Source organism: Fulmarus glacialis, unplaced genomic scaffold (genome assembly GCF_000690835.1).
Source record: "Fulmarus glacialis isolate BGI_N327 unplaced genomic scaffold, ASM69083v1 scaffold5375, whole genome shotgun sequence".
Classification (NCBI taxonomy): Eukaryota; Metazoa; Chordata; class Aves; order Procellariiformes; family Procellariidae; genus Fulmarus; species Fulmarus glacialis.
Window position 1 is genome coordinate 8,266 of NW_009213517.1, and position 18,485 is coordinate 26,750.

Here is an 18,485-nt window from a genome sequence, read left to right on the forward strand (position 1 = left end):
GTGGATACAGCGCCCGGAAAATTTCCAGGTTCCCCAAATTGAAAATAGGTGAAAATTTAAACCATGGTACAAGGTGAGCAGCTCTAAGCTGTTGCGAAGTTGCTCGTTGCAGTTACTTGTTTTGCTGTGATTTGCTTCTTGTCCCAGGAGCCAGACGGGAGAGCCACCTCCAGCCAGTGCTTTTGCCCCGTCGGAAATGCTTCTGTCCTGTCAGAGTTACACGGGCCAGATTTTGCAGCCAACGTACAGTCCCGACACTCTCTCTCATCTTAGTTACGCTGAGGGATTTGACGAGGAACCTCCTTTGCTAGAAGGTAAAAATAAAACCACGGATGATGTGCCTGGTTCCTGGGGGTGCCTATGCTTTTCTTTGCCAGCTAATGGTAGCCACTAGAGAAACTGCAGCAGAGCTGCCAAGCCTGGCTGGGCGAGCTTCAGCCAACAGTCCCTGGCCCCCAAACTTACCTCTTCTTATTTGAATTCACCAGGGATTCGTTCAGCCTTATGGCATACATAGCATATACTTTACTACCACTAGATGACAGCACAATAATAAGTTTTGCATTCAAATTTCCAAATATTTTTCCACTCTGTGTTTATCCTGCATACATATTGGAACATCTATAATTAATAAATACTGATAATAATCCTTTTTACATATCTAGTAATAAATATAATAGTTTGAAGATGCTAAATAGCTTGTTTCAGTGGGAAAGAAATTGAGAAAGCTGCTTTCATCTTTAATTAGTTGATCATTTAACTACACGAACAATATCATTCTTTATGATGATTGAACCATCCTAATGCTAGTGACTGATTTTGTAGTTTACAAAATACTTGTGCTATATTAAAAAAAAATCGAAGAATTTGTTTGTGATTATTTCAGCATAATGTAAAAAGAGCATATTCAGCCTGCTTTTGCATACTGGAAGGCAAGTGGATTTTTCACTGCTTAAAAGATACTCCTACTGCCTTAAAAACAGCAAGATCACTCTGATATAGATAGCTGCTAGATCTTTACCTCTCAGACCTCCAAGCATTTAACTCCACAGGCAGCCCACCCTATGAAAAGGATGTTGAAATACAACTGCTTCTGATCCTCAGGGCTTCAGAGATGTTCATATCGGTGTACCAAATAAATCTGACCAAAGACACACATTTTAATCCAGAACAACTTTATATAATGTTTTGGCCCAGCTCAAGGTGATGGATTGGTGGAATAAGGTGAAGACTTGACTTTCCAAAGAGATCTAACGCATTGTCAGTCTCAGTAATTCTGGCACCCAGTTCTGAACCTAACTTTTCCCTTGCTGGGGCATCTCAGGGAAGATGATTACTCTTGCAAGCTGAAGTGTTTCTGCAGATGTTACAAGAGAAATCTTTGCCCCAGTAAAGTTAATGGCAGGATTCCCATTGACTTTAATGGGGAAGAATGTTGTTCTCTTTCTAGGGGTCCTCAGTAATTACTTTTTAGATGCACAAAAAACCTTACAAAGCACTGCACAAAGTATTATTAACTTGCCTTGAAGGGAAGAATGTCATTTTTAAGTGCCTCTGGCAGTTCAGGCTTAAGACACATCTCTTGTCAGATTTGCCAGAATTAAAGCATATATCTCTGTCCTCAGTGCTCTAGAGTATCTTGAATTCTGCAGTTACTGTTAATTAGCATATTTTTCAACATCTAAGTTAGTGTGGCATTAGATATATGTGTTTTAAATATAGGAAAAACAAATATTAACTCAAAAATGCTGAGGGCATTTTTTGGTTCACTGCCTAAAATTTGATTTAATAAATTAATATTCCAATTTAGAATCAGAGCTGACGCTCAAATATACTGCGTATATAGCGGGGACAGCATGTTCCTACTACAGAATACGTCATCCTACACTATTATCCTCATTAAAGTGATTAATTTGTTTGCTTGTTTGGGGTTTTGTGGTAGCTAATGGATTTCTGTAAAAGTGTTGTTTTCTTGTGAGCAATTAACAATCCTGGAATTTCTCGTTGCAGAACTTGGGATCAATTTTGAGCATATATGGCAAAAAACATTAACAGTTCTAAATCCAATGAAGCCTGCAGATGGCAGCATTATGAATGAGACAGACCTCACCGGACCCATAGTTTTCTGTTTGGCCCTTGGAGCAATGTTGCTGCTGGTAGGATGTGGCAGATATCTTGATGGATTTCTTTTCTCACAAGTGATAATGCATGTGAAGTTGCAGAATATGTAGCACTGCTGCCGTTTGTTCTGAGATGATATGTTAAAAAGTCTCCTTGCTTTGAAAGTACCCACATAAAGTTTAAGTGTGATATAGATGTAATATAGGTGAAGTGATGTATTAATTCCAGTGGAAATAAAAGACCAAGTCATTTTTTGGGGTGGGGTTTAATATGAACAAAGGACAGATCTGTGCAGTGTATATCCTGGAGGGGCTCTGAACACCCGAAGCGTGGCAGTGTGTGCTAGGTAAGGCTGTAACACAGAGGTTTTAAAGGAGGGAATAAAAAGGCATAGCAGACCAGCCCAGTTTTTCTGACACTCTTGCTACTGTTTTCTAATTATCTAATTATCTTCTCTCAATGTTACTTTGGGGAGGACAAAGATACCAAAAAATTATCCTTATGTAACTAAAATAATTTGGAAAAGGAAGTGGAAACAGCCTCTTCCCTCCTGCCTCAAATTTGCAATACCTTCCTATAAATTTTGCTAGTGCTTTCTTAGTTTATATCCTTTTTTTACATCATCTGCTAAACAAAATATGGTAGCCTGTGTTTAACCTCTTTCCTCTTTATGAATATAGCTTTCCTACAGGAGGAGAGTTGAATAGGGATTGTGCGCTACTCCTAAATTCATCTATTTATCACTGACAACAGGGGCTCTCCAGTGCTGCTGAAGTACAGCTCTGATTGTCGGCAGCAATTTATCAGACAGGGATAAGGTGGGACCATTCTGGGAAGGGCTTTACTGCTCTAGCAACCGAGGTGGGAGAAACGGGGCTCTAATTCTCCATTTCCGCTGTGATAAATTGTGCTGAATCAGGAGACTCTTGCAAGTTCTTACTCAATTTGTAATGTCAGTGCAGTACCTTGAATGTGCAAACTGCAATATAAGTGGCAAGTGTTATTATTATTTACGTCCCTATAAAAATAAAAATCCTTTAAAAGGGTGGAAGCAGTAGGAGGAAAGGGAATAAAAGGAAAAGAAGGTGGCGAGCTGGAGAAGACAGGCTATTTTCCACCTAGACAAATAAAGGCATGAGGGGAATAAAAGGAGAAAGTGTTGAATCGATTATAATCAGGAAAATGGAAGGAAAGCTGAAAGAAAGAATGTAAAAAAAAGGTTGCTGTTGATTTTACTTCCTGGCTAGCCAGCAATTATAATGAATATTAAACTATTATTATTGAAATAAAGTACTTTAATTACCGTATTTATTCTAGGATATTAAGCGTTTTAAGTATCATTAGAAAAACAACTATTTTCAGTGCTCCAGTTTTAGGTCAGAACTCCTCTGATACAACCTAGTCTTTTTGTGCCCCAACTTCACACCAATGAATCTATGGGATTTCCATGGGCCAACTTATAAATTCAGGCTGCTCGTTTCATCTCAGATGCATTTGAATACTAAAGTGGCTCTTCAGCTGTGTAAGCTATGATATCCTCTGTACTTGAACAATTCTCTTCAAATAGCATGAGGAACATAATTTGGTTGAGAGCTTGTTTCCAAAAATAATTTATAAATTTTATTTAGTTTCAGGTTTTTAACTATAGAAAAATATGCAAAGATATTCTTCAAATGGTAGCAGTTCTTTCAGAGCACAGAGAAAAAGAGGAAAGAATTGTTAGCCTGGCAGCAGGACTTGATCTTCCTCATACTGATGTAAAACAGGACAACTCCATTGCAGGTAGAGAAACAACGGCAGTGTGAAAGTTAGCAGAAGCCCAAGTCTCAGCTGCTTTACATTTTACATAGTCATTCGTATGAAATCAGACTTCCCCATCCACTTAAATTAAGGATAGTAGTACCCACTCTAGGCGGATGCAAACAAGCGCACGAAGTCTGACTTTCTTCTAACCTTGTTCCTTCCACAGGGCAAATTTAGCTCTTTCCATTCATCAAAGCCTGCCAGTCTAATCAAGCCTGATTCTGGTTTTGCTTACATCACTGTGAATTGGGAGTATTCCCGTGTCTGTGAGTCAATATATTTACATATGTTAAGAAAGGCTAGAATTGGAACCAACATGTTCAGCTGCTTTTTTTTTTCCTCTCTCATTCTCCTGCACCACAAACCAAACATTTCACCAAGTAGAGATTTCAGTCAGCTGCTAGTGCTGGTGCTCCCTTCATCTCTGTCTCAGTAATTTCTTAATCTTAAACTAAGCTGCTAAATAGTGCTGTGTGGAATAATTAAATACACTGAAACAAACAGTCTAAAAGCTTGTAGTTGTTGTTGCATCTGTTTGAGACAGAGCTTTTCTTAGCTGATCTATAGTAAAGGCAGCCCCAAACCGTTGCGGATGTTAAACTTCCTACAAATCTTTAATGACTGAAATTGTAATTGATAATAATCTGAGCTAGTATTGCTCTCCCATACAGATAGTATTGCTATCTGTAGCTATCATTAATTTTACTTGGTGAAGCAATTTTTCCTTATTATTTTATACCAGTAGCATGCAAATGCCTGCAAAGGACTTCTTATGCTGTTAGTTCAGGAATAGAGTATTCCTTTACAGTGGAATGCACTGGCGGGGAAAAGGCCAACACTTGGGATGTTGTGAGGATAGAGGCAACCTGGCTGTACCTGACCTAATCTTGAGGACTGGAACCAGAGGAGAGCTCAGCAATGAGCCAGATCAAGCTGAAAACAGGATAACGGTGCGCATGTAGAGGCAGGTCTTATTAACTGAGGCTGCCTTTCGCATAAGCCTGCACCGCTCTCCAACTGGAGCTGGTGAGCTGTCAGAATCAGCAACATTAGGACTTTCAGGTTGTGTCATCTCTAGATTAGGCTCTCTCCGCTGTGTTGCTTTCTATCTGTCCAGCTCAAATACTGCTGGCATCCAGTGGTCAGTTTCCACCGAAATAGATACAGGAAGCAGAGGAGCAGGGTCCTCAAAGATAGTTGGTTTCCCCCAGGTTTTATTAAAAGGTATGGATGAGTAAAGTAGGAGATCTTCTTACTCCTCCCTAACCATCGTGGAAGAGATACTTGTAAATACTGCAAATCACGAAAAAAGCTTCAATAATATTTCCACCTTATCCATCACAAAAGAATCCAACCATAAGCTAAAAAATTATTAGGAAACTGGGACCCTCTATTAGTTTTGATTCTCATGTGGTTTATCATATGCAATATATAATGTGGGCAATATATAGACGTGTATATGCACAAACACACCTGTGTTTTAAGTATGTATATACATATTGTTATGTGTTAGGAAGGTGACGCATTGTGGCCCTTCATTTGGGAAGTTTATTCCATGATCCTTAGTTAAGGGTTGAGTCCCAGGTTTGAGCTTTCGTCTTCACAAATGCATGTCATCTTTAGGATACAAAGTTTCAACACAAAGCAAACAAAACCCTCTTCATCCTAATCGCAGTTTATTTCTGATGTACAAATGTTTATTTCTGACGTACAGATGTGAAAATGACAGTATTGCATAGCCGACATTCAGTATTTCATTTGTTAGAAGCTTGAATAGAGAGAAACAATATTTGACAGTCTTTTGTGAGTGTTCATTTTAGGGAGTGAACAATGCCCTCATGCCTGGAGGTGATCCTTCAAAATGATGGCAAGAGATGAAGAAATCGGTGGTGCTGTGGCCACTGTTGCCTGTTGTACTAACTTTGTGTATAAATTAGAAAACATCAGGCTCCAGGCTGTCAGGCTGGTACCTTTCACAGGCACTAAATTCACACAAAAGAGTAAAACCTGGAAGGAAAAAACACCTGGGGAATTTTTCATTCGTTGGAACAAAAAAAGAACACAAGCTGACAGTTACTACTAAAGTTTATGTTGAAATGAACATGTTGTATTGATCTAACCACAGAGATGTGTCTTTTTGATGGTAGTCAAGGGGAAGAATGGACACATTCACCCTGAAAACCAGCACACTTTCAGCAAAAATTTACTTATTTTTTGCAGGTCTACTTAAAGCTCGAGGTTTGTAATAAAATGTGAAGCATATCAAGTAAGTGGGGTCATCATTTTACTTAGGACACTTTTCCACAACCCCATCCATGCACACCTATTGGAGAGATTTTTCCTGATGCTAAAATGTGCTTTCCGTAATTTCTTTTCAGTTTGTTACCAGTTAGACCTTCCCAAGTCTCCCCAACCAATTTCTGTCCCAATGACAGTAAAACTTGAGAATCAGCCTTATAACCTTAACTTAGCGACAAGCACATTCTCACAATCATACCTTGGAATTTTTTCCCAAATCACCCCAAAAAAATCACCCAAAAGCATCAGCTGTGGTTTACAGTTGAACTGATGTAGGCGAAGCAGAGAGAGTGTGTCACAGAAAAAGTAACAAACCTAGTGCTTGCCTTCTGTCTTCTCCCACCGCTTTGCGATCACTTGTTCACTTCTGACGCTTCATGCTTACTCATATTTATTCCAGGCAGGAAAAGTTCATTTCGGCTATGTGTATGGCATGAGCGCCATCGGGTGCCTTGCTATGCATGCCCTACTGAACCTGATGAGCGTCCCAGGAGTCTCGCATGGCTGCGTTGCAAGTGTCTTGGGCTATTGCCTGCTGCCCATGGTGATCCTGTCCTCTTCTGCAGTCGTCTTCTCGCTACAGTAAGTACCAGTCTATGGCAATAGGAATCATATGGAGGACAGTAAGTCGGAAGGCTGGTGTTATGCAAAACATTTTGTAAATGGTTATGTAGTGAATTTCGGCTTCTGAAACTGTGGAGAAAAACACCATTTTGTTTGTGTGTGTAGGTGGAAATGGACAAAACTGGACTGTGTTTGAGAGGGGTGATACGTATTCATTTTAATATGAGTCCTTAATTCCACTGCTTCCCATTTGGACTGAGAGTGCCTTTGATTTTTGCAGCAGCCTCAGATGTGATTTTTGTTTTGCAGAGCCAACAGTGGCCAAACTCAGGTATCAATTTTAAAAGCGACTGCCGGACTTCGGTTTTATATAGCTGGTTCTCCTGTTCCTTTTTTGTTCATAGTATCAGGCTCCCATCCTTATGCTTCCTTTCCTTTTGTAGACTGACTTCTGTGTGACAGAATGAAATAATCCACCAACCCTTAATGATTTGGAGCATTAGAACAAGTGTTTAAGATGTAGTAGAGTCATATACTCTGAGGTATAGTTGTGGTGTAATTACAAACCTGAAAATAACCGAAAACTTTGAAAAACCAAATGTGTGGTGGCGTACATATCTGTGCATGTGTAGGGGGGTGTTCAGTAATATGCCTATGAATAGGAAATTTGCCTGCAAGCCTTTTCTTCCTCCTCATTCAGTAAGCCTTTTGAGATCCAGACTGTGCTTACCTCCCTGTTCACATACAGCAAAGTACAAGGAAGCTCCAGGTCTTGCCTGAAGGCCTTGAGCAGTACTTTTATCCGTCATTAACACGTTATGAATAATGGTTCCCCTCCTTAGTCTTTGTTGTTCACTCACATTTTTAACTCTCCAGTCTGTAACGTATGGGACTTGGCAGCTGATGAATAAAAAAGTGCCCCTGATTGTTTTCTTTGGAAAAGCAGCAATTTTATATACGTATATATTATTTTTTAAGGAAATTATATAGTGGGATGAAGATTTTGGCACAATCCTTGTTGCGTGTTTCTGTGGAGCTATGATGGGTTAACCTGACCATATTCCATGTATTAAAGTGTTTCTCAGCTGTCCTTGATGAGATGAACAGTAGTGACACTGAAGAAGCTGTTTATTCTCTGTTCTCCTACACTTGCCATATTTTCTTGATTAACCTGTTTAATAATCCACCCTAATAAAAGGTGCAGATACCTAATTGTAGGACAGATGGGGCGAACTCCAAACCAGCTGTTACAACTCGCAGGGTACTGTTGTTGTCTGTACAAGGAATGCCCAAGCACACGCCGCACATTTGTAAAATGCTGTGAATTTGCAGAAAGCACATCTTTTGAAAATCTATAAATACTATACTGTGATAGCCTTTACAAAATTAAACCATTATTTCTGAAATTAGTTGATAACATTAATTGCCTATGTACAGGATTCTGCAGTCCTTTCTCATTCACTATATGAAACTGCTTGAACACAGCAAGTACCAAGATTAACTATTACGAACATGCTATTAAAATTAAGTGGCAACTTTTAAATTGAACATATATTTCATTATTTTTAATTTAAAAACTTATTTGAAATGGCAGAGGAAAAGCAGCAATACATTCATGATCTTTTTTTAATATTTGTAAAAATGTTATTTCTGTCTATTTCAAAGCGTGAAGAACTAACTTCAATGTTTGTTTTCACAGAAAATATACGTAAGATAATACATCTATTGCAAAGATACATACTAAACCAACAATTTTTTATTTTCATTATTAGCTATTTTACTGTAACTGAATAAAGCATAATATGGAACATTGTGGGTGCTGAACAGCACCAAAGAGAAAACCAGTTCTCTTATGCAAACTTGCGTGGAACCAGATTTGTTTGTGCCCATCTATGCTGATATCATGTCTGAGCCCAAGCTGATTAGGTCTTCTTTTGGGGAGAAACTTTAGCAGACTTTTTTCCTGGAAAAAAACACAATTCTTTACTATCAAATCCCCCTGAACAGAGTGGTCAAGCTGTTTCCTTGACTGAACAGTGAGGTGAGTGTAAGAGTGGAGAAAGGAATTCTTAGACCCAGCCAATGCAAAGGACCCATTTGGTGACCGCATCAGCAGGTTGTGAGAGAGGAGCCGAGAGGGTCCACTCGTGTCTGTCCCCCCAGCTCAAGCTCATGCCAGTGCACCCCCAGTCCTCTTGGTAACTGTGAGCATGACATCTGCCTTTTGCCCCTCTCCCATGCTTGAGGATTTGGCCCTCATGGACATGCCAGACACAAGCTTTCTGCTAAAGCTAAACCATTCCTTTTGGCAGTAACATGCTGTTAGATCAAGGACTGAATTTATAAGTGCACAGAAGTATCTCTTAGCTCCAATATGATTTTATGTCACCTTTCCATCCTGCTCACTGCCAGCCCTGGAACAAACCGTGAGAGGCTATTGGACTTCAGTGCAAGGCAGAACAGCCACAGCTCTAAATTGTACTGCCTTGTGATAGCCCCCTAAAGAGTCATTATACTAGCTGAATATTGTCATCGCACAGTACGTTCCTGTTACGTCCCATCCCTCTGCCAGCATTGGTACCTGCTCAAAAAGCCATCCCATACCAGCTCTGAATTTCTGGCTAGCTGTTTAAGTGAGCATCTTAGCATCTCCACTTGGAGCAGAGGCCAGGAACTTGGTTCACAGAGCCCAGTGTAATTTCCCTGAATGCCACTGTATAGGTTTAAAGAACACTTAAACTGAGGATATTAAATCACATAGCCTTTAATGTTTTATTTTTAACAGGTTGAGGTTGCAATGAGGTGCTGAGTCACCTTAAAATCAATTCTCTCCTTCCTCCCCCAAAGTCCCAAGAGCTGACAACACCAAGTTCCTTATTGGCCTGGAGACTAGATTGCCAAGAAACGAACTATTTTATGTGATGTGATTGCATTAAATAAACTAAATCAATTAAGTAAGGAGAGCTTTACTCATCATGGTTTAATTGCAATAATATTAGTGGAGATTATTTCTTATAAATGGACTGAAGTAAGTATATGTAGTCTGTTTATCACTTCTGGTTCTGTTTTGCTGATACTTTGGAAAAGTGGGGCACCAGGAAGTCCTTTAGCAAGTGGCAGAGGTTCATTCATTCTCCACGTCCTTGAGACTGACACAGCGAAAGCGTGTAACGCAGACGATCTCATTATGTACTTCAGCAGCGTATTACGCGCATGATCTCATGCATTTTAGAGAAGGAGGCTGCAAACACAGAGTGCAAATAAAGCATATGTGAAACATTATTTATTGGCAAGATTTTGTTCCTTCAAGGTTTAATAGCGAGCTATCTGTAATCTGCAGGAATATGTTAGTGGGTTTTTGACCGTAGTCCCACAATCATCAGTTCTCCAGGCCACCCTGCGCCTGAGGGGTGGCAGAATGCAACTTCAGAAGGGCTCAGCTGTCGCCACAGGGCAGCGTGGAAAGCCACTGTCCTTTCAGTGTGCAGAGAAGGCACCAGGGTGAGCAAAATATTTTTTCTCAGTGGTTCTTTTCCCATCCTTTACTTTCTACTCAGTGTGCACCCTTTTTTAAAAGACCGGTTGAGCTTTCTCCTGGGAGGCAGTCAACACCTTTCTGCATGGTCAGCTGCAGTGTAATTCTTTAAGAGCCTCATTGCCTCTCCTGAGAGTCTGAGGCACACTTAAAACCTGTGCCATGTGTTGCAAAAATGCAGCCTCTCCAGCTCATCAGGCTGCCTGATGGAAGATTGGGTCGGTAGTGTCATTTTAGATCCTAACAACTTCTACAAGATGATTTTGGCTGCAATAGGATCTTTGCTAACATTAAAAATGAACTTCATCTGCTGCATCTGCTGGAGCCCGAAGATTTTTTGGAAATGCACTTGTCCTTTTAGCAGTACTGCTGATGAAGCTGCTGCTTTTATCCATGCTGAAGAAATTACCTTTTTGTTTCCTGTTACTATTTTAATTTGTTTCTCAGGCTTGACTTTCATTATGTCGGTCAGTCCTTGGTTCTTCCACTGACTGTTACCTTATCAATAACAAGTTGCTAGACATGAACTTGAGTTTGGTAAGTTTTAATGCTCCATTTATTAACAAGTGGATTCTGTCGTGTTTTTTTTTTTTTTTTTTTTTTTCCTCCTAGGGGGATCCCGGGAACTTTGTTAGCTCTGTTTATTATTGGATGGTGCAGTCTGTCAGCCTCCAAAATTTTTACCTCTGCATTGGCTATGGAAGGACAGCAGCTTCTCATTGCGTACCCGTGTGCTTTACTCTACGGACTTTTTGCACTTCTAGCGGTTTTCTGAGATGTATTTTCTGGTAGCCTTATTACAGTCTGTTTATGGTTGTTGGAGGGGCAAGGGGTTATTTACTTATTTTTAGATTGCCTAGAGTTGCATTACGTTCCATTAACAAAATTAGATTACGTGACTTACCTTTTATTTGCCTAATGGCTGATAATGAAATAAAAAATCAAGCTAACAGGTAGATGACTGCAATAATGGTGTTTTGAAAGTCTTACAGCTTAAAGAAAAACATTTGTATTGAGAAGGTAGTAAAAGTGAAAAAATATTAAATAAATGATAATTTAAAAAAAAATATTTTCTGACTGTTTAATACATAATACATATACTAGAGAGTAACTGGAAAGCAATAATGGAAATATTTGATAGACCTAGTAAATCAAGTGAAAATACAAATACATTTGTTTCAGAAAAAAACAGATTGCCATCTTATATGATTACTAATTAATATCCAGAATTTATGCGTGTGGGTTTGGGTTTTTTTAATAGAAGAGTGAGTGGCCCTGCTTTTTGATGTTGAAGAATTGTCCAAGAACAGGTTGCTACAACAGAGGGAGGAAACTAGGAATGTCATCTTGTTTTGTTTTTTTTTAAGAGGTGTTGCTGTCCAAAACACTATTGTACTGTTTGTAATGTACAGTAATGTTATATTTTAAAATTGCCACTAAACCACCACCTGCTCTCACTGCAGAAAAGCATCACATGAAGCAAAGGCAACTCCTAAAAATGTCTCCTGAAAGACAGAATTGTATTTGAGCAAGCAAAATACAAATCTCCACAATTTTATCTGCCCCCCAAAAAATCTGGTTGCTGCTTTTAGTTTTACAGGAACCTAACATTTTTATAACAGCAATTAAGCACGGAATGCACAAGATGATGTTTCAGAATATAATATTAGAAGTATCAAGCCATTAAGAGGAAATGGAGATGTGTGTGCAGTGATAACGAGCAAAATCCAGTAGGCAGTGGTAGAGAAAATGAATGTAGCTGTAGAAAGGGCTAAGGAAAAGAAATAGATTAAGTAAAGGGAAATGTGAAGGTAATAAATGGCAGCAGATTATTTCACTAGTGTTTTAGGGTGTCTCCCTTCTTGATGAATATTTTTATGATCTTGATTATCCTCCAATTTATTCATTATTTTGAACTCTCCAATGAAATACCTACAAAATATTTCTCTCTCTAGACAGAGGACCACTGATTCTGTGAGAGAGGGTCCTGGTACTGCAAGCACTTATGCAGAAGCTTAGCACGGCAAAAACTGCTCAAGAATACGTAAAATTAATTGTCTTCCTAATCCTCTTCAGGTCAGAGGTAAACTAGATCAGTTTGTCCTCAAGCTAGTGATTCTGTTTCTGAATTAAAACAGCCTTTGGTAAAAATATTTCCCATTGCTGGCATATTTGTTTTTTAAGAACTCTCATGCAAACCATTCTGGAATTCATTTTACTGAACTCCAGTGGAACTAGTTCAGACTGGGTGTCCTGAGAAGTAAACAAAAGGTAATGTGTACTTAGCCAATTCCTTAAAAAATCATTTATGGAAAAATACTTGCTGCTTTTATCTATTTCTTTGCTGCAAGGCTGGGAACACAGGCACAGAGAAGTAAAGTTGGAGGCATGACCCTCGCACAAATTGTGGCTCTAACTAGGCAGGATCTAGTTGCACATAAGTCAGAAGTGTGTGAATTTGGAAGATCAGCATTTGCAAGCATGACGGATTTGGCCCTGCTGTATCAGGGAGTAAATTTGCCACTAATGAGGCACAGATAAACATGTCAAGTGACTCCAGGGTGTGGTTATAAAATCAGGCAGTGTGATTTACCATGCACTAATGGCGTTCTCTTGTCTGAAAGATTCATATGGTTGCACTTCTTCTGAAGTTCAGAAAAGATTGTTTAGAAACATTTAGATCCTTTTTTGTGCTATACTTCCTATTATCATTCATACTGCCTAAAACAAGTATAAAATGGCTCTATTCCACAGCACTTCATATTCATTTTCATCCTGATCTGCATGATATGAATGGTAGCGGAACCAGTGAATCAAGCCATCAATTTGTCTTTTGATGTCATAGACAAGTCAAATTACTTATGGGGAAAATGAACACCTTGAAATTTTGCCACAATATTTACAAAACAAATGCTAGTCTAATTATAGTTTTATGTTTATTCTCTCAGAATTTATAACTTTTTTCTTTTCTTCACTGAGATGCATCTTCATCGTTTTGAATCCTAACTTCTTCATTTTGATTACTTCCCTTGCTTTACTGTTTAGCCATGCTGATTTCCTTTTACCTGCTCCCAAGGGATTTCCAGCAAGCGGTATGCACTGGTGCTGTGCTCCCAGGATGGTGTTCTTCAGGGGTCTCTATGCTGCCTGTGAAGACTTAAATCTCTTAGCCATCCTTCTTCGACTTCTTTTAAATAAGATTACTCATTTTTACACAGCTCTCCTTTCTGAAGGTCAACACGGTCATGGTGATGCTGTTGGCCCTGTTACTCCTGTGTGCTTCCTGAATCTAAAAATATTATGGTCACTATTATAAGCAGTTACTTCCTCAAAAATAACTGTTATTTTGGTCTAAGATCAGTTCAAAACATGTATATTTGGTAATATAATCTTGTTCTGCCTCTCTGCACAGGCCTTCCCAACACCACCTAGCTTTCCTGTATTGTCTCTTGTCTGGGCCATCGTATTTCACTCCCTCACATCATTCCATGAAAGTTTAAATACAAGCCTGGCAAGCTGTTACTTTCAACTTGCCAAAGAGAGGATTATAAAATAGTACTGGTCACAGACTGATTTTTAATTCATGCTTCCCACCCCAAAATAAAAAAAAATCACAAGACTTAAATATAAGCTTCAAAGCAAAAGGGGGAAAAAAATAATGGTTTTGGAGGGTGAAAATTTCTAATCAGTCTTTGGTTTCTTGATTTGCATAGCATGCACACGAAAGTCCAATTCTGAACGTGCATTCACACGCAAAAATGCACACTTATTTAGCTCCTTTCTGTTATTTCAAATGGTGATACCAGTGTTGGACACAGGCAGTATAGGAGAGGTATAGGAGAGGTATAGGAAACAAAGTGCTTGCCCGTCTTCCACTGTACTTCTTGTGTGCCAGACGTACTCAAGGTCACCCTCAGAAACGAGCTTGCAGCATCCTGCTGTAGTCTAAACATTTTGCTGTTCTGTTGCAACAAAATACAGGCGAGAATGAAAGTGAACATATTCCGAGTGAGAGGGGACTATAGTGTGGGTCGGAGTGTGCAATGACGATAAAATGGTGATCTGAACAGCAGAGGCTGACAACACGTCAGGTTGGATCCAGAGACCTGCTCTCCTTGGCAAGCCAAGGGCCACATTTGTAGTACCAAGGTTCCACTATTTATCAAAAATCATCTCATCACACGTCATCTCTAAAAGGTTATAATGCAGGTCTTGGATAGTTTAACTGTTGGTAAACTGAAGGGAGGATTGAAAGCTGCTGACACATTGAATTGGACACATGCCGTGCTTCCTGGTGAAATAGCTCCATTGGCAAAGGGTAATATTTTTCCGGTTTTAGCATGGAAGCCACAGAAAGCTTATATACAAAAACAGTGAAACTGATATCTTTCATGACTGCATTGTTTGTCATTTGAGAATGAGACATGACAGCTCTGTCTTGTCTTAGACCTCTCTTGCCACCACGTTTATTTCAGCTCCTTGCTAAAGAGCAATCTTCACATGTTGGCTTTTTCTGTCCACTGAACGATCTTTAGTGAATTTTGTAGTAATGCTGAATTACCAACCTTTACTCATATCAATAATTGGTATAAGTGAAGCAAGAATTCAGTAAATTGTGTCTGTTTTAAACTTCCTTTTCCTCCCTTATTGTCAGGAGCATATTTAGTGGTCAGGCTGTTGTGGGCTTGTTTATGCCTGGTAGCCAAAAATATACATATATATGATATACATATACATATGTAAAAATAAAAATGTACATATATATGATGGGTTGCAAGCCATTAGGGCTGCAACAAGTTCTGGGAGGTACATCACCACTTTTTGAGGGCGTAACATAAGCAATCTGGTGACCCAGCCTGGGAGATGATATATATCCTTTCAAAGAAATCAGCAATTGCAGCATCTGATAAGCCTTATGGAGCATCACTGCACATAATGGCAAAGCTCATGGTGACATGATGCCTTTGGTGGTTGATGTATTTTCTGACAGGCAACAAAAGGCTATTGGATCAGCAAGTTGTGGGTTACTGCAGCATAATGCTGCAAATACTACAAAAATAAACTGGATAATTAATGTCAACCTGCCTAGATCATTGCAATATGAAATTGATCCCTACTTGTGTTGGCATTACTTATGGATACGTTCCTTTTCAAAATCTGCTTTCTGTCAAAATTTGCCCTTCACTGATTCCACGTTCGTTTAGCCTCTTGCATGTTTATTCTAGGTAAACTGCAATGGCCCTGTTAGTAGTACCGATGTTGTAGCTGTAGGCCATGACTTGTCTGCTTAAACAATCTCACCTCCTCAGTGTTCCTGATGGTGCATTCTTAGGAGAGGTCAGAGCATGCACAAGGGCTATGTTTTAGTTGTGTTTGCCAAGTGATTTTGAAGGAATAACATCTGCGACAATGACAATATGTTTGCTGTGATTACCAAGCACATTTATTAGACTTATGGTCTCCATCATTAGCTTAAAAATGCCCAGTGACCTTGGTGCTGCATTACTGAACTAGATGAACGATGCAATTCACAGTGATCTGCATACAGTTGCATAATAAAGACCTTGGCCAACACATACCCCCTGCTATGGTAGCATTTTAGTTACAATTGCGAAAAAAGAATCATTACCCTTCTTTTGCCATGATATTAAGTGCAGTGGTAATGAGTGAAAACCAAAAACCCGTAATTGTAAACATAACAGACCACATGGGAAGCCACCACTTTGCAGAGAACAAGGGGTAGATTTTCAAAGGCACAAGGGTCAGTCCTATCCAAAGTCACTGAGATCTGAGCTCAGGTGTGTACTTTGGTGATTTTCCCGACAGCCTCTTGACAAGCACTCCTGAGCAATCAAAGTGCAACGAGCCACCAAGCTACCACAGGCAGTCTCCCAGGGGACTAATGACCCACGTATAATTCTGGGTAGAGACAGCTGTAGCAATCAAGCATAAGAAGCTATTCCAATGCATGGATGCAAAATGTGATCCCTGGCTACAACATTGTTCCTTTGTTTTATTCTAGTTTATTTAACCCTCATCTCTGGACATTGAGTAGCTGCAGCTTGTCTAGCTCAAGCACTAGCTGCTTCTTACCTCGGCTCTAAATGTATGATATGGAGTTTGACTGGGCTCTGGCTTTGCTCTTCAGCTTAGTAGATTGTTGGTTGCTCTCAGTTCTGACCATTAGCCCCTCTCCTGATTATGCTTCTTAGCCAAAATTTCTTCTTGTTCCCAATTTTTGGTTGCCTGGTTTCTGGTTCCAAGTTCATAGTTTTAGTCATAATCTTAACCATTTAACAGTCTGCATCCTTGTTTTATTTCTTTGATACTCCACTAACCTTCTAGAAACTAAAGCACACAGAGGAAGAAGGAGTGCTAGTGAACAATGTGAAAATATTTCTGAAATAAAATCCTATCAGCACTTCACCAGCATTAGTCCTTTTGGTCTCCAGCTGACAGTGAAATTAACTGTGCAGTTAGGATCCTACGTCATCTAAGCAGTAGTGTTGAGAGAGAAACCTCTAATTTGTTTTATGAGTAAAAATAGTACTTTTAATGCAAATACCTTGTTGAAACCCCAAACATGATCAGGGCCTTAGGAGTATACAACTGTATATCTCAATGAAAAGGCTCCAGAAAAGAATACCCTAACATTTAAAGAGGCATAAAGTGATGCACTAGATTTTATCTCTCCATTGTAGAACAATATGATAGTCATGTATTACTGTTCAATCGCTCTTCTGAATTGCTAACTGAGTGGAGGAAGTACACTGTTGATGCACTGCAGAATGTGAAATAGTTTAGGCAGTTATTCCTTGTGAAACGTAGTAATGGCACTTGGCTCTTCAGAAGAAGTAGGCGTGGTAATGTGATCCACTTTAAAGTGCACTTGTGCATTTTGCTTGGTGAGTCAATTTGCTGGAGGAAGATGATACTAAATGACACTAATAACCACAAAAAGGATGAGTGCAGCATAAATTTGCTTATATTTCAGACATTGTGCACATGGTGCATAGAGATCTGCAGAGTGTTGCAGAGTAGCAGCACTGCGATATATCTCACCTGCATAATGAGTACTGCTGAATAACTGTTGGCACTGTGTAGGAAACCCTTTGACTGAGATATGAGCATACCTAATGCTTCCTGCCTTGTAAAAAGGACCACTTCTCAAATGAGAAATTCACCCTGGAGACACATGAATTTCTGAGGGCAGACATTGAGGTGATATGTTTAACGGAGCACTTCGCAGTTTGCTTCACCATCATCGCTGCCTATATACTTGTATTCTCTCTTCCCAGCACACCAGTCTGATTATTGATTGGGTCCTGCTGCAAAGGAGGAGGCTCAGACCAGTTGCTAAGGTCGGTTGCCAAGAATACCCTGAAGTGCAGCAAGGATCTCCACATAAGTGTCCACCAGAGCCACAACCTGTGTTTGGTGAATAATGAAGAGATGTTTTTGCTAAGATAGATCACACCTATGTTGCTGATGTCTTTCTCCCTGTTGCTCTTGGCCAGAAGATATATGTATGTACAGCAGTTCAGCTCCTGTGCTATGGCTATGGCTTACCAAAGAGCTATGGTCCCCCCACGACCACAGCCCTTACAGGTTCTTCATCTGGTTCCACCAGATGAAATATTACATATGTGTTACATCATCAAGCAGAATGAAAGACATTTTCCTATTTCAGACTAATTAAAACTGAACTCTCTAACTATTATAGCACCTGAATAATCATAGATACATAAAAAAACAATGTAGGAAAGAATGCTGAGAGCCCATTTAGTCCATCCTCTGCCTCTGCCTCTGCCTCTGCCTCTGACACCATGATATGACAGGGTGACTTTCCTTTAAAACTTTAATCTTTCTCTCAGTAGATCTTTCAAATGATTATGCTGAAGATCTGCGCCTTTCTTTTGATTGTAGGTGGCATATACTGGACAGCGCATGGTTGTTGTGTATGTGTGTATATATATATTTAAGTACTGGCAGGGGTGTTAAAGGTACACTAACAATAGACTGTTGGTTATCTGGTTTTGAGTCATTAAGTTACAACAGAGACGATGATGCAAATCAAACTGCTAGAGGACACCTACAGGGTCTAGTTTCAGATTTCACATACACACTGCTGATTGCTGGAAACTCAAAGGCCGTACCAGGGAAA

The 18,485-nt window shown here is 39.5% G+C and overlaps 1 protein-coding gene across 2 annotated transcripts in view; it reads left to right on the forward strand.

Annotated features, from left to right (window-relative positions):
- The window catches only part of YIPF7 (Yip1 domain family, member 7), a 14,369-nt gene extending 3,273 nt beyond the window's left edge, over positions 1 to 11,096 (forward strand). For both annotated transcript variants that reach the window (XM_009578209.1, XM_009578207.1), the window contains exons 3-6: positions 148 to 314; positions 2,011 to 2,156; positions 6,623 to 6,804; positions 10,934 to 11,096. In XM_009578209.1, coding sequence (XP_009576504.1) covers positions 148 to 314; positions 2,011 to 2,156; positions 6,623 to 6,804; positions 10,934 to 11,096 — 658 coding nt within the window. The remainder of the gene's footprint in view (positions 1 to 147; positions 315 to 2,010; positions 2,157 to 6,622; positions 6,805 to 10,933) is intronic.
- Positions 11,097 to 18,485: the final 7,389 nt, after the last annotated feature.